General features: G+C 36.5%; 2 protein-coding genes across 3 annotated transcripts; one reads left to right on the top strand and one right to left on the bottom strand.

The window, feature by feature from the left end:
• Positions 1-868: 868 nt before the first annotated feature.
• cplx4b (complexin 4b) lies at positions 869-5,912 on the top strand. The gene is made up of 3 exons (XM_079605745.1): positions 869-1,243; positions 1,545-1,632; positions 3,729-5,912. The coding sequence occupies exons 1-3, from the start codon at positions 903-905 to the stop codon at positions 3,954-3,956; spliced, it is 657 nt and encodes a 218-aa protein (XP_079461871.1). The 5' UTR covers positions 869-902; the 3' UTR covers positions 3,957-5,912.
• Positions 4,148-15,714, bottom strand: malt1 (MALT paracaspase 1). 2 transcript variants are annotated; one of them, XM_079605720.1, is made up of 18 exons: positions 15,544-15,673; positions 14,499-14,723; positions 14,227-14,393; positions 12,131-12,252; positions 11,905-12,052; positions 11,632-11,810; positions 11,169-11,268; positions 10,785-10,859; positions 9,552-9,575; positions 9,440-9,463; positions 9,144-9,347; positions 8,165-8,342; positions 8,007-8,078; positions 7,789-7,916; positions 7,427-7,576; positions 6,462-6,619; positions 5,918-6,043; positions 4,148-5,767 (listed from the first exon to the last, which is right to left on the bottom strand). In XM_079605720.1, the coding sequence occupies exons 2-18, from the start codon at positions 14,645-14,647 to the stop codon at positions 5,309-5,311; spliced, it is 2,463 nt and encodes an 820-aa protein (XP_079461846.1). In that variant the 5' UTR covers positions 14,648-14,723; positions 15,544-15,673; the 3' UTR covers positions 4,148-5,308. The 2 variants fall into 2 exon arrangements, with proteins under 2 accessions (XP_079461846.1, XP_079461847.1); XM_079605721.1 differs by lacking the exon at positions 10,785-10,859 and having other exon boundaries at positions 15,544-15,714.
• Between the last annotated feature and the right edge of the window lie 228 nt (positions 15,715-15,942).

Here is a 15,942-nt window from a genome sequence, read left to right on the forward strand (position 1 = left end):
AGTTATCTTCTAGTCATTGATTAGCATATTCTGTCTTGATCATCTATAAATCGTGTTCAGGGGGCGGGTTTGTGTAAATTTTAGGGTTAGTGATGTCACTAACCCGGGAGGAATGTCGTGTAGTCCCTACCAGCCGTTTGTCGTAGTCCTTAAAAAGCCATTTCTTTAAAAGAAAATATCTCCCTTTGCTTTGAACTTTGAGCGTTGTAACTTTGCAGATGTTGTTTATGCTCAAACAGCAACATTACACACTAACTAAAACCACCCCTTTAAGTAATGAACAAATAATATTACAAATATTTATTTATTTATCCATAATACATTATACATATTTAAAGGAGCAATACCATTTTGTTTGTTTAAGCATATGGTTCAAACAGCATTTTACCATCAGTATTTCATTGTATACACTTACACTGGAAGATCAGTCTCTTACAATTTTACAACTCTTACAATTTTATGTATTCTGAATTTATATTTTGAATGGATCTGGGTTGAAACAAAACATGTTTAAGTATATAAAATCCATACTTACAGTGATGTAATTAAAATAATATAGAGCTTAATTTATAGGCATATATAAACGAATATACGAATAAACTTTGCACGACTGTAATCACAGGCTGACTGTTTTTATACCTTATGAAAACCCCAAATTCAAAATTTGTCATAATCGTCAAAATTATAACAAATAAAGGCTTGAAATATCTCACTTTGTATGTAATGAGTCACTGAATTACTGAAATAAATGAACTTTTGCACTATATTCAATTTTTTTGAGTTTCACCTGTACATACATACATAACATACGTGTGGCACAAATAGTCAAGTTTTTGTGAAAGTTTTTATATTATCCTGCAAGGCCTTGACAAAGTTGCAAATAATTCATCTATTTTCCGGCAATGGAAATTGAGGCCTCAGACGATCTGATGGAATTTGGCAGAATATTGTTACTCTTTTTTTGGCCTGGGTCATTGTCAGGAATCAGGATGTTCTTGGTGATGCAACTTGCAGGGCGCTTGCCCAGAAAAGCCTCTCATTGGATTTACTCTGATAGACCAATCCTGGAGCTTGATTCAGAAAAAAAAGGAAAGGAGAAGTGCATCTTTCTTTTCCAAAGATCATCAGTTCACATTCATTGTGATCAGCCAGGTGAAGAAGCAGGAACAACTAGCAAAATGTCTCATGATGGAATGTCCAGGGAGGAATATGAGGAGTATCAGAAGCAGATGGTGGAGGAAAAGTAAGTTTGAATCTCTTTTAAAGAACATTGGGTTAGAAATTAAACACTTACTGCATTTGTGACAGGTTTATAAACTCATTGAGTATAAATATAACTACCCTTACAAACACATCTAAAAAAAACTTTTAGCTTGAAATATTTCTTTCACATGATACTCAGATAAGAGTTACTGAGCATTACACTGGTTGAGCTGTGAAAGAAACTACATGGTAAAAGTGAGGTGTGATGCTCTGTTGTTGCAGTTCTTGAATGCAACTGTCTTTGCTGTTCTTTTATATTCCTGTTCTCCCCATCAATCCAGGATGGAGAGAGATGCAGAATATTCTACAAGGAAAGCAGAAAGGGCTTGTTTGAGGACTTGTTTAAGAGACAAATATCGAATTCCAAAGGTGAGAGTCGCATGCAGACGCAGATAAAGGAATCCTTTTGAATGACACCACAGAAACTACATACACAAAACTTTATGGTTATATTCCTCTCTATATAAAATGTATAAAACATTTTTATTCCTAAAAATATGGTGAATATTTAAAAGATATCCAAAATCCCCTTTGTTAAAATTCCTTCGACTCTAATGTCAACGGAATGAAACTGGCTTTATATAATGTTCAGATTTCTGTTCTGGAAATGTATGCAAATGTGTGCATATTTAATTAGATTATCCTACATTTGCATATTTAACCATATCATTTAAGAAAATTTGTAATAGAAAAAAAAGAGAGGTGCAATTCTTAATGTAATAAATCAACTGAGGACGCGTGGTGATATCTGTTAGTAATTTGTTTCTTAATCCTATTCACCTGAGGTGTCTTGCCTTAATTGAGTTATTCCTGTCCCTGACTGACTGTACCGGCAGCACATTAATAGCATCCGTTTGAAAAGATGGTTAACAACCACGTGTGTGAAAGCTTCCATTGCAGATTGTGGCAGGAGATTAAGTCATAAAATAGTAAGACTAAAATAGTCACTTTGGACAAGGCTTAACCACCCGCAGGGATTCTCTAAACTGAGCTTTAACAGAAGTGCCAGAATTCCATAGTACTAGAACTGCCACGAGTGCTAGATTCCAAACTCTATATCTTTAATGATAAATACCCAATTGAGAGATTAATGCATTTACTGTATTAGGATATCTTTTAAAAACAAAACACCAAAACTGTACATTTAAACAAGTTTAATTATACATTTATAAATAATAATATCATTAGCCTACCTTAATTATCACATATTCACAACAAATAGGCTATATTTCCATATCCATTCAACATAACTCAGAACAAGATAATAACAACCAAAAGTATTTTATTTAATTATAAAACATTTTATTTTAATATAATAACAGAAAAAATAATAAATAGTCTAATAACTCAAATATAGTAGAGAATATCTACGTAAATAGATAACGTAGTCGGGTATTATTAGCCTATTTCTGATCAACAAATTGAATCTAACTTTTTGTTTGTAGAAATTAGCATGTATGCAAACACTCAGGACCGTTACTGACCTTGCTGTTGACAGTGAGGTCAACCGCGGGAAATGTAACAAAAGAATACCGCGAAATTCAGTGCAGTCAATATGACCGTCTATGGATATATAGGTAAATATGTTCATTTGGTTTTTTTTGCCTTATGTGTAATTTATATGACAAACATTTTAAATGAAAATACAGACACTTTTACAAAAAGTCAGGTACCAGCAGGATTTTTTTTTTCCAACAAAGTTATTGCAGATATAAAATTAAAAACGTCATGGCCGTTCTAATGTTAAAAGCACTGCTGTGATCGTATAGTATTTTCCAAACCTCACAGGAAAACGTAAAGTAACTTGTATGAGACGGCGATTTGATGTGAATGAACAGTCATTATGGAAGGTCACCCTTCACCCTGCCCCTAAACCTACCCGCCAATTTGCAAAAAACGTAAAATAATTACGAATTGCTGTGAGATTTCGTGTCGATTGACATCTGTTGAAATGAAGAGTCATTAGAAAGAATGGTTATACTAGAAATCATCTTTAGAGAAGTCTTGACTCCCTAGGGAAAATGTACAAAAATGTCAAGGAAGGTATACGATTTTATTAATTTGCATGGCCTTTCCAGTTGTATAAATCGGTCTTTTATAATTAGGCCACCTCATATATCCAGGTTTTTTAAGACAAGCGCCCCAATTGGTAAATGACCATTATTATTTTGAGAGACAATGTTATTATGGTTACACTTTATTTTAAGGTGTCAGTATTACAGTGTAATTATACATTTAACTTAAGTACTGATGTACTTACTATAGGGTTAGGATGAGGGTTTGGTTTGGGTTAATTGCATGTAATTATGCATAATTTATAGTTATTACTATAGTGACTACATGTAACAATGACACTGTAGAATAAAGTGTTACCGTTATCATTTTTGAAGTCGCTAAAAAGTGTAATATCACCACCTCCGTTTCAATTTAGGATTGATTGACAGGCTGATGTTTTTTTCCCCCAGAGCGAACAGGACGAGATTATGATTCAGCAGGCCGGAGATGACATTGACGTGCCAGAAGAACTGATCAAGATGGTGGATGGAGAGGCGCCACCGGAGGAGGAAAAGGAATCCATCATGGGTCAAATGCAGAACCTTCAGAACATGGATATGGAGCAGATCAAAGAAAAGGCTCAGGCCACGTTCGTGGAGATGAAATCCAAGGCTGAGGAGAAGTGCACTGTGATGTAACGTGTAGAAGGTTAAAGTTATCTAGTGTAGTCGTCTAATCTTGACACTCATTTACTTATGCAGTGAAACTATTAATAGTTCTGAGATTAATTCATTCTTAGTTCTTTCATTTGTCCTTTTTTTCTTTTCAATCGATCTTTTTTCTTTTGTTCCTTGATTTCCTTTTTTTTAATCATGCTAAAAGATAATCATGATATTTGATTCATGCACTTTTTATTTAAAAATAAAGGTTATTTTTCTAAACATCTGTTTAAAATCCACATGAAAAAGACATGTTTAAATGTAATGAGATGATGAGATTTTTTATTATATGTGATAATTTAACATGACTAATACTTACAGTATGTTACAATATTTTCTGTATGATAAAATATTTTGAAGGTGCCGTAATAAGTTAGTCACATAAAGGTGAAGACTAAAAACTGTTGGAAATTAAACATCTGAGATATAATTTTTGCATCACTACCACCACCAAATGCAAAAATAATGCAGTCAATTTATGGATGGATTACTTATAATTTATTAGTAGTCTGGACATTTAAGCAGGGATAGGAGACAGCTTACTAAAACCTACAATGAAAAAATCTCTCATCATTTAAGCCAAACTCAGGCTACAGGAGTTTTTAAATCTTAAAGGGATGGTTCAGAGTCATTTCAACCTAGGGTCCTTTGCACCATGACCTCGAGCCAATGAAGTGTGTCCCCGGCACTGTGGTAAAAGAATGTGTATGTGCGCAGGTGCGTAGTCTTTCTTTACAAAGTGACATCGCCAACTACTTGTCTGGCATGCATAACACAGCATTAATAGTCGTTTTCGAGGATCCTAGTAGATGGGGATCGCTTGTTATCATATGTACAAATAAAACACTTTTCCGTTTTATTTAGCAGATCGGGAGGTTTAAGATTTGATCTGTAAACGCCTCACGTTACCAGATAACCTGGGCCTAACAACAGAAGCGACCGCCCGACGTGTTTTTTATCTCTGAATGTTGGTAGGGGTAAATCGGGCATAAATCGTCCTGAAACTCCTGTAGTCAGCAAAATAATCAGACGAGCTGATGTGAATGCATATAATGTAGGTGTACGGGTCGGGACCTCCCAAGCTGACACTTCAAAACCCCAGACAAAACTCGCTTATATCATGCTGTGCGCTATATACACACCTATCGTTTCGCTTCGGAAGACATTCATGATTCATCAACTGGGTCATGTGGGTTACCATCGTGTTTGTTTTCTGTGGTTTTTGAAGCATCAACTTTGACGGTCCCATCCACTTGCATCATAAATTGCATCATTAAAAAAAAAATTTGCGTTTGTGTTTATCTGAGAAAAGAACTGCATTGTGTACTCACTCAAGGATGGTTATAGAGTTGCAAACTATTCATGAACTCATTCTGCATGTCATCAATGTTATCAGTGGTCTCAATGGGAATGCTTGGTGGGTTCAGGAAGGGTGAGCATGGCATGTTCTCGTATTCATGTGAATGGTCACCGTGCAATCGAAAGTTCCCATAACCCCCCACAGCTCCGTGGAGAGGCTCGCAGACGTTGAGGTAGGGGTTGGCGTACTGCTGGGTGAAGCAGGGACCCTGGCTGTGGAAGCGGCGGTCAGACGCGGGACTGTGGCTGGGGCTGGTCGAGGGACTGTGCGGCATGGGACACGTCAGCTGGCAGCTGTTCTTCCTGGTGGGGCGGTTGAGATCCAGTTTGGCGGTGAGGGGCTTGCCGATGTTAACGTCCATGTTCCACTGGACCAGGTCATCTAGGGAGTTGAACTGGACTTGAAGGCAGACAGTGAAAGCTAGTTCCTCCTGTAAAACAGGAAGAAAGTGTGAGAAGAAAAAAAAGGGATCAACGTAGTTTTGATTTAAATCTAAAATGCATAGTAAAGCTCAATCTAGCAAAAGACCTGTTGTGAATCTTTCTAGGTTATGATGTGTTGAAGAAGTCTTGAGATGTACCTTGAGTTTCTGGACTGAGCTGAGTCTGGTGTAGAGGCAGTGCCGAGGAACACTGCCTGAAAGTAAGAAGCTTCCCGTTTCTTCCAGAGTTTCCTTATTCATCAGCTTAGGGTCTACATCCAGGTCCTTCAAAGTCAAATTCAAAACATTCATGTGTATCATAAAACATACACAGTTCATGTAAAATGTTAAGACTGCTATTAATCCAATTAAGATTATACTTAAAAAAACAAAATAAAAGATTAGTCATACTGTATCAACTGATCAATGTTAAGTTGTGCTTCTTAGTATTTTTATGGAAACCCTTACAAGATTCTCTGATGACTATAAAGTACAAAATAACTAATTTGAAACAGATGTTTTGTATCATTATACATGTGATTAGTCACGTTTGGTTAATTTAATCCATCCTTGCTGAATAAAAGTATACTTTAAAAGGTGTTGCTTAAAATACAATCTTAAAATCTTACCTGTTTTGAATATGAATATGAATAAATAATGCATTGCGGATTCTTTCTTCAAAATAAAAGCAAAGAGCACTTACCAGAGGAAGGTTAGTTATGTGCGCCTGGCATGACAGCATCTCCTCTGACTTTTTCACAATGCTGGTGTAGATGACCAGCACATTGGAGAACTCAGCAGCAAAGTCCATTTTTATCTGAACTCCACAGTCAAAGTCCAGAATTTTGCTCTCCGGCAGTTCTGCGTTAAAACATGCAAAATCTTAAATTATCATCTCTGTTAAAGGAATAGTTCACCCAAAAATGAAAATTCTGTCATCATTTACTCACCCTCATGTTGTTCCAAACCTGTATGACTATTTCTTCTGATGAACACTAAAGAAGATATTTTAAAGAATATAGGTAACTAAACAGTTGATGGGCCCCATTGACTTCCATAGTATGGAGAACAAAAAATTAATGTCAATGGGGCCCATCAACAGTTTGGTTTGTTTGTTTGTTTTCAGGTTTCTGGTTTGGAACAGCTTAATGGGGAGTAAATGATGACAGAATTTTCATTTTTGGTGAACTATCCCATCATCAACCAGATTTTTTTTTTTGGTTTTGGGGGGTATTGTCAACAGTGAAAAAGAGGTGAAAATCATCATGACAATGATTTCAATTAAAACATACTGTTGATAAAATAATAATAATAATTTTGTAGTACAATAAAAATGCACTGAACATTTGTTAGAGAAAAAGGATATGGTTGATTAAAATAAACCAATTTAACTGTTACTTAAATGTAATAAATGATTAAAAAACACATTACATGGAGTTTGGTCAAATAACTGATTGTGATTTTTACCTGATACATTTTGTTTTTATCATCTTTCACATTTGTTGCAACTAAATTGTAATTTTCAAAAGATGCCTTTTTTGTAATTATTAATATTCTGTTTAAATTGAACTAAAATGACCACTGCTTACATTCTAGACAAAACCTTTGAACCTTTTTTATACTGTTATGTATCGGAGTGGCACAGTATGTTGAAGTAGCTGAAAATACCATGTGCTTTAGACCAGAGCAGGTTGTGTGCCTCGGCTGGATGGGAGTAGTCCCCGGAGCGGATGGGATCGGTGAGGGAACGTCTCTCGGACAGGCTGCTGCGGATCTCTAGAGCCTGCTTACCCTTTGTGGGGTCAAACTGACCCATATCTACAAATAATCAGCACAGTTATTTGATAATGAAGACACACATCAAGCACAGGTAGATGAAATATACATGTTTGACATATTTATTTTAATATCTAAATTTATCTTTGAAATGACAACGTATAATGTTTAATAGAAGTAGTAGTCATAGTGCAACATAGTAGTACTCTTTGTAAATCAGTTAATCATTTCTTTGAGGTTCATGGTTCACTCACCTTCAGCCACACTGTCCAGCAGAACAGTTATCTTCTCATCCTCTAGGAGGCGCTCTTTCAGGAATTTGATAAAGACTCCATTGGTGAATCCACTTGAACTCAATTCAAAAGCCTCAGCATCTTGGCAACTTCACAAAAATAATAATATTTCATGGCGTAACATGTCGTATAGAGAACATAATGTACTTCAACATGTTATTTCTGGATGAAAAACTCACGTTGCATATCCAAACACAATATTGGCTGTGACTTTGAGCATGACATTTGGCATGGCGTCGTCATGTAAATTTCTGAAACAATGTACTAGTATTAGAATGAAGACAACCAATGTGAATACGGTGTATTATCCTGCTTTTTAAAACCATGAAATCCCCACCTTTTCCTGCACATATCCAGGAGGAAGACATTGAGTCCAGTCTCCTTCTCCTGCATCAGTTTCAGAATGCTCTGAACACAGAGACAGTTGCCAGAGCGGTATGGATTTGGGGCATCCACGGGCACCATGAAGCTGTTCCCAAAGTTCTCATAACCATGTCCAGCATAATACAACAAACCTACAAGGAGGAGCAATCGTCAAAGAGTCAGTTCAGCCAGTTCAATTTTCATTTACTCATCCTCATGTCGTTCCAAAGCCGCATGAATTTCTTTCTACGGTCAAACACAAAAGAAGGTATTTTAAATATTGTCTGGTCTGATCTATCCCATATAACGAGAGCGGATGGTGAATTGCCAAAAAGTGCCATAAAGGTAGTCTAATGTGACTTGTGCGCTGAAGTCAAATGATAGCTTTGCAAGTTATTTAAAGAAAATCTTAATTTGAACTTGCGTACATATTAGGCATATGATGATATCAAATTTTCGTTTATCAAAGTATACGGTATCATCACAGTATTGAATTACAAAAAGAAGTTGAAAAGATAAACTTAGTACATATTTAAACATGGCACATTAAAATGTGTTGTGCCAGGTTTGGCATCAGAGTTGTCAAATGTCATTAGTTCTCATGTCTAATAACTGATAAGTGACAGTATATAGTGAAAGTATAAAAAGATGGGAAATGAGAAGTGTGATTTCCTTTTGTGCTCCACAGAAGAAATGAAATGATACAGGTTTGGATAATGACATGAGGGTGAGAAAATATCGTGACTATAGTCTCCTAATCACCTCTGAATTCAGCATTCAACCAGTTGTAGTTTTACATATTGCAAGATAGCATGGTTATTATGGCAATTATATACTTTCCAGAAATCATGTTTGTTTGATCTTTCAAGGCAATTACCATGTTTATAGTAGCCTAGTCTGCTATAAAACGCAGTAGACTACGGTAGCATAAACTATAGCAGAAGCCACAGTACCATAAACTCCCTTATGAAGCAGAGACAAGAATTCCTCCACGGCGTTGCGCATCTCTGACTCGGTCAGATCCAGCAGAGACACCACTTTAAAGTTGAGCTGCCGCAGCAGATTAGTGAGGTCGTACACATCCACCATGGGCGCCTTCAGCTGTGGGTGGTTTCGATATGTGAGGTTACCGATCAGAAGGGCCACTTTGTCTGTAGCTGAAGAGAGAAACACATATTCACTGTGAAAAATGAGAGACTCCAGACATTTTGAGTTCAATTAATTCATAGAATATATTTGGTCTACTCACCATAAGGTTTCTCAAGACTGTAATCTGATGAAAAAAGTCATAATCATTCACTGACGTACTAAATTAAGCAAGAAATCTTAAAGTCCGAATGTAATGGGAACACAAAACTTACCCTTCTCAATAGTCAGAAAGTCATCTGAAAAAAAGAAACATATATATATAGTAGGTATTTAGAGGATTCTTCTCCGATGGCATATGATGATGACAATAATGAAAAGAAAGTTTATTCACGAGTTCACACTTCCGAATGATCAGAGAGTAAAGGTTTATGCGTATTTGGCGTGCTGTCCGGGGGGAGGGCTCCGAGCTCGGAAATTGGGCCCGAACCCAGAGTACTCCCCCCGTCTCTGGTTAGGAAGATAGCCATGCAAGTGTAAGGGGATGGGGTGGTGGAGGGATGCTGAGAACTGTCGAGGAATAAGGGTGAGTTGACTGTGAATATTTATAGGCTTTACTCATGCTGATTGAGTGGATCTGTTGATTACTGATTGATGACAGCTGGTTGGAGTTACTTGATTGCTTGATCATTAGAACGTGTTCCTCCCGAACCTTGTTAATAAAACATCATTAGGAGATTTGACCCAATCCTGCCACAGTGAACACTTAATGCCACTTAAAGGAAGTTCACTTAAAAATGAAAATTCTGTCATCATTTACTCACCCTCAAGTTGTTTCAAACCTGTATCATTTTCTTTCTTCTGCTGAACACGAAGGAAGATATTTTGAAGAATGTCAGTAACCAAACAGTTGATGTACCCCATTGATTTACATAGTAGGAAAACAAATACTATGGAAGACACTGGTGTTCATCGACTGTCTGGTTACCGACATTCTTCAAAATATCTTCAAAGAATTCTCCAAAATATCTTCAAAGAATTCTTCAAAATATCTAGAAATTCATACAGGTTTGAAACAACTTTAGGAAAATTATTTTGTCACACCTTTGGTCATGTTCTCACACTGCATTCATTTTTGCAACAGACATGCAGAGCTGCCTTACTGAAGCCGATCTATCAGTGTTCTCCACCACCTCAATCAGTCAGAGTAGTCAAGAGAGTAGGGAAAAACATTTAAAGGAGTTTTCTGGGTTCAATACAAGCTCAATTGTGGCACGGCTTCGATTACCACAGGAAAAAAAATCATGTTTAATGTAATGCATTTCACATTATTTATGGTATTGATGTTTATGGAGCTTGTTTTGAACCTGAAACGTTCATTAAAAGTTGTTATAGCATGCATTAATCGGCATGACACTGTGATAATTAGGTATGACATGCACCAGATTCAGATTGATACCAAAAAGTCCCTAGATTTTAGAGAGGTGCCGCTACATCTTACATAATACCTTCAGAGCACTCCATTGCTCCTGAAATGTGTAGAGATATTCTTGGATTTTTCATTTCAGAATGGCAAGGATTTTCTTGAGGAGGAACAAGGGGTTGGACCACAAAATGAGTGTATATAAAGTGAACCTAAAAAGAGAGCAGCTCACACTTCTTTCAATAAGGCAGTCCACTAACACCGCCGTACAAATCAACATTGTGCTTTTAGAGGTCCCACATTGAGGTCACCGTCTCATTGCAAAGACCATTTCTTGGCATCCTAGCAATATCATCCTGGAGTTATTTATATTAGAATGACTTGTAACGCACTACTGTTCAGAACACTGATTTGATCAGAAAACATCTAACCAAAGAATAGATATAAAACAAAAAGACTTGATCCATACCATTAACAACAACATCAACTTCATTGCTCCATGTTCGTTCATTAGTGCAGACGATCTCGCAGCGATATCTTCCCTGGTGCTCTGGCAACAAATTCTTGACCTAGTTTAAACCAAAACATATTTTTCAATCACTCTCACTTCACTGGAATAAAAAAAAAGTTGTAAATAAAACAGATTAATGGAGCATGTTTTACAAGAAAATCAAATCTGTTCATCAAATAAAGCCATCGAGTCTGTTCAGAAAATTTGGACTAAAGCGCTCGACTCCTATCAATTAGTTTTACAATGTCTTTATGCACTTTTTGAAGCGACAAAGTGGTAGTTGCTAAAAATGTCACGTTTAATTCTTTACTTGCTGTTTCTTTGTTATTATGTGAAATGTGCTACTAATTGCTGAGTGAAACGGTCTCAGTAGTGAAATACAGTACCCTATATAGTACAATAGAAAATGTTATCCTCTTACAGTGTACTTCCTCCTGTTGGCTTTTATGATCGGCACCCCATTCCTGTGCCATTGGTATTGTGGTAGGGGTCTGCCAATTGCTCCACACTCCAGGTAGAGTACATCACCCACCAGCAGCCTTTGAGGCTGAGGCTGGATCAGGACCCTCGGCCTGCCCTCTGATGCCAAAGACACTAGTCCTGTACAAAAAAAACACATCCATTTTGATATCAGTGACATACAGTGACAATATAATGACAATTCAACCAAATGTCTCTCTTGTCTCTGATTTACCATGTCTTGGTGGAACATCAAGGACGTCTACTTGGGCCCAGTGACTGAACTCATATGATGCTCCACAGTTCACTCTACAGATGTAAAACCCTGTATCTTTGACCTGGACTGGGCTGAACACCAGGTCTGGGGAAAGGCTGTTGTGTACCTAAAGGGTTGCGTTAGTTATATGATCGTGTGAATGACTGACAATTCATTGTTCCTCACTGTAATATCACAAGTTTACCTCTTCTGTTTTCTTAAACCACTGGAACTGCACATGCGAAGCACCAACAGCACAACAGCTGAGACGGAGGTTATGTCCGGCAATGACAGACACTGACTGCGGCTGAACGAGGATTTGAATTCCTGTGAGATCAATTGAGAAAACAGCATCTGAAACTGGCTTATGAATGCAAATAAATCACTTATGGCTATGTCTGCACCGAATCTATATCAGGAATTTCTGCAGAATTTAAATGCATGTGATTTAAAGCGTTGTGTGTTTGTTACTTAAATATTTTGGCAAATTTGATAATGTTCTCAAATACCAATAAGAGTGTAAAATCCAGTCATTTCAATAGCAATCCACACGATTGGGAATTTCGTGTGAAGCCAAACGTTTTCTGTCTGATGTTCAAACTGGTCACGTGGATTTACCACATTAATCAACAGAAAGCGGATTGGTTTGAAAGTGATTTCTGTCTGAGCCGTGTTTCATGCATCGCTACACTATTGACAATAGACAATTTTGCTTTTACCTGTGAAATTTTGCCAAAATTGAGTGACCACACCTTAATACCTTCTCTTTAACACATTTTTCCCGTATTTAAATCCATTTCACACACTGTGAAAAATTGTATGATCAATAAGTTATGACAACATATGTTTTCAACTTGCTTTAAGAAATGTTCAACTTTTTTTTAAGTCAGTTTAATGTAATTTAAGTTGAAATGACTTAAACATCCAAGTTAGCCTGGTTTACACCAGACCCTTAGTTGTAACTGAGAGTGGGTCTGGGGAAGGTTTATCCACAGCCAATTTCCAAAGGGGCGTCACCAACGGACGTCGCCCAAATGCCTCTGGGTGCAATTGGATAAACCTAAAACCAATCAGAGCTATCGCCATCGTGTAAAGCCCACCTCAACGTTTGTGATTGGTGCCTCGATTTGGAAAAAATTGGAAATGGGCTTTAACCCTTTAAGTGTCACCTTTGTCAGATTTTGGTAGAAGTGAAATAAATTAAGAAAGTGAAACTGAAAAAAAGTTATAGAAGTTTGAGTTTATGAAAATTTACAAATGTAAACATTTTTATTATTCATATTTTATATAAATATATTTTTTCAAAACCTGGGCAACTCTAAAACTGCTACTCATCAACTCTAAAAAGTTAAAAAGCTGAACAAGTTGTGTTTCAAATTTTAGGTTGATATCTCAAAAAATGAGCTTTCAGTAAGATTTTGTCTTACGCAGTACCAAACTTGTTCACTAGATGACAACCAGACTCCATTACTGCCCATATAAGGGCGCCTCCATTTTTATATGTGGTTTGAGTGACCATCTGAATAATTATTTCTACAATTTTAATACAATTTATGAAGTAGACAATAGACATCCTATTCAGAAGTAGTATTGGAAGTTTGGCAGATTTTAATATGAATTCAACCTCTAAGAAACACAAAAATAACATGTATGTGCGTTGTAGCTCGCTGTCACATCACAAATGGTGAATCTATTAATTTTTTTCGTTATATTGAAAAACATTTTCAGACCTTTTTTTCTAAAATAATTGAACGGATGCTATCTTTTGAACTCTTGGCATGAAAACAAATTGAGGTTTCTACCATTATTTCATGATTTTTCATGCGATTTCAAAATAAAGGTCTGAACATGCCTTAGGAGAATGAAAATATTCTTGTTGTAAATTGATAAATTATGACTCCTCTGTAATTTATTTTGAAAATCAGTCACCAAATATGAAAACTAGAGATTGTCAGATTTCAAATAATATATAGTTTGTCAAGAAGATTAGTTTAGGTTTAGTATAGGATATTACTGTTTTAAATATGTAATGGCTATGGGCCCACCGGTGTGCCGGTGACACTTGGCTCTTGGCCAGACTGACTTTCAGAGCAAATCTCAAATTTGCTGGAAGTTCATCAGGGTTTTCCCAGGCAACATTCAAGTTGATTACTTACAAATTTAAGGTGGCAACACATTTTTTTACAGTGCAGAATTCAGAATTCAAAAATTTTCTTTCAACATAAGATAATGTGATGCAGCACTGTACTGTTGAGACATAAACTCTCTCTCTTTACGATATTTCCACTAAGGCAGTTGTACCTGGAGGTTTAAGGAACTGCAGCCCATCCGTATGACCCATGATATGTAGAAACTCAACCAGTTCACCCAACATACATCCTTGATCTCCAATGAGTTTGAGCAGAGTGCGGGTGGGACTCCCTTCTGCCTCCAAAGCCTTCAGAGAACACATGTCCATATCATTGAGACTGTCCATGTGAGTGGAAGGAGAAAACAAGAAAAATACTGAGTTTATTCGTATACAGCCTATTACATTAAAAGGAAACGTGAAAAAAGAAAAATAGAGTTGTTACCTCACTTTGAATCGCCTGTCACTTTTCACAATCTCCCCCAGTTTTCGCCATCCCTTATTGTTGGCCTTATCAAGAGACTCACAGAGTCTCTTTAACACAGATTCTTTCAAGAAATTTATGTTCAAAGAGTTGTCATTCAGATCTGACATGATTGAGGATAATGGCTCATGCACTACTGTGATTGGCTGATCTGCTGAACTCAGGTTTAAATGTTCAGCAAAGCACCTGCAATATGGGACATTGACATGACATTTCAGACAGTGTCCCGAGATGTGACATACTTTAAAAAAAAGATAATAATAATATGGCACTTTTTTAAATTCATTTGACACCACATGAAATGAACTGCAAAAAATCTTGAAATAAAAAAAACTTGATGGTGACCAACTTAAAATATGAACTTTACCTTAAACATTTGTATAATATTTAGCCTAAAATCTTATATATATATATATAATTGTATATAATTATTATATAATTGAATCAACCTAACTTCGTTAATTTATGCCAGATCAAGTTATTATATGGGTCAGCTAGCCTAAGTGAAAGTAGCTATAGGGTTAGTTTAATTAAAATGGTAAAATTCAGTCCTAATTTTCGACCCTTCATGATGTTCCAAACCTGAAATACTTTATTTCTGTCCGTGGAATACAAATTAATAAGATGTTAGAGAAAATGACAGTCCAAGTCACCATTGTATCAAAATGCAATGAAATTGAATGGAGACACTTTTTATCTTTTTTTTTTGTTCAGAAGAAAATAAGTCGATACTGGGTTGGAACAGATGTTTGGAACGAGAAGAAGATGAGTAGCCTAGCTTACATGAGGGCAACATATTCATTTCTTGTACGACCTTTAAGTTTCACTTCTTACAGTGACTTCAACAACCGCATTTCCTTCCTATTTTTTATTTTCAAATGCAGATTACAACTGTTATGAATTCTACAAGTTAATGTTTATGCGAACAAACAGAGATAAAACAGATTAGAATTCACCACGAAAAAAAATTATAATATCAGAAAGAGTGTAAACATCGGTCGCATACCTCAGGCAGATCGGATGTTGACATGTATCCCATTATATAGTGTATCCCATTAATCCTTCGCTGCACTGACTGATGCGGGGAAATCCAACTTACAAAATATACGTGTATGCATCACTTCCTGATGTCTAACAAAGAGGAAGGTGTTCATCTCGTCTCTCCCGAGTTCAAAGAGTCCTTAAACGGAAGTGTGTTCTTACAGTCAAAGAGAGAGAGAGACTCGCTGTTTTTCTGTGCTTTTCAAACGATTACTTACTTTACTCACACACACACACACACACGCACACACACGCACACACACACACACACACGTTGATTAATGGCCAGATAATCAACAGTGATATTAAGTAAATGGTGTAAAGGTTTAAGTAGGCTAGTCTCCTCTACCATACACTTAAATAC

The sequence above is a fragment of the Phoxinus phoxinus genome, assembly GCF_949152265.1.
Source record: "Phoxinus phoxinus genome assembly, chromosome: 3".
NCBI lineage: Eukaryota > Metazoa > Chordata > Actinopteri > Cypriniformes > Leuciscidae > Phoxinus > Phoxinus phoxinus.

What these genes read in the sequence shown, in the direction of transcription:
- malt1 (XM_079605720.1), bottom strand. Translation starts at nt 14,647, where the DNA reads ATGTCAGATCTGAATGACAACTCTTTGAACATAAATTTCTTGAAAGAA. An exon ending in TGATGTTCCACCAAGACATG is followed by an intron (nt 11,811 to 11,904) that starts GTAAATCAGAGA and finishes TTTTTTGTACAG; the next exon opens with GACTAGTGTCTTTGGCATCA. An exon ending in GCTTCATAAGGGAGTTTATG is followed by an intron (nt 8,343 to 9,143) that starts GTACTGTGGCTT and finishes TCCTCCTTGTAG; the next exon opens with GTTTGTTGTATTATGCTGGA.
- cplx4b (XM_079605745.1), top strand. Translation starts at nt 903, where the DNA reads ATGGAAATTGAGGCCTCAGACGATCTGATGGAATTTGGCAGAATATTG. An exon ending in AAGCAGATGGTGGAGGAAAA is followed by an intron (nt 1,244 to 1,544) that starts GTAAGTTTGAAT and finishes CCATCAATCCAG; the next exon opens with GATGGAGAGAGATGCAGAAT. An exon ending in ACAAATATCGAATTCCAAAG is followed by an intron (nt 1,633 to 3,728) that starts GTGAGAGTCGCA and finishes TTTTTCCCCCAG; the next exon opens with AGCGAACAGGACGAGATTAT.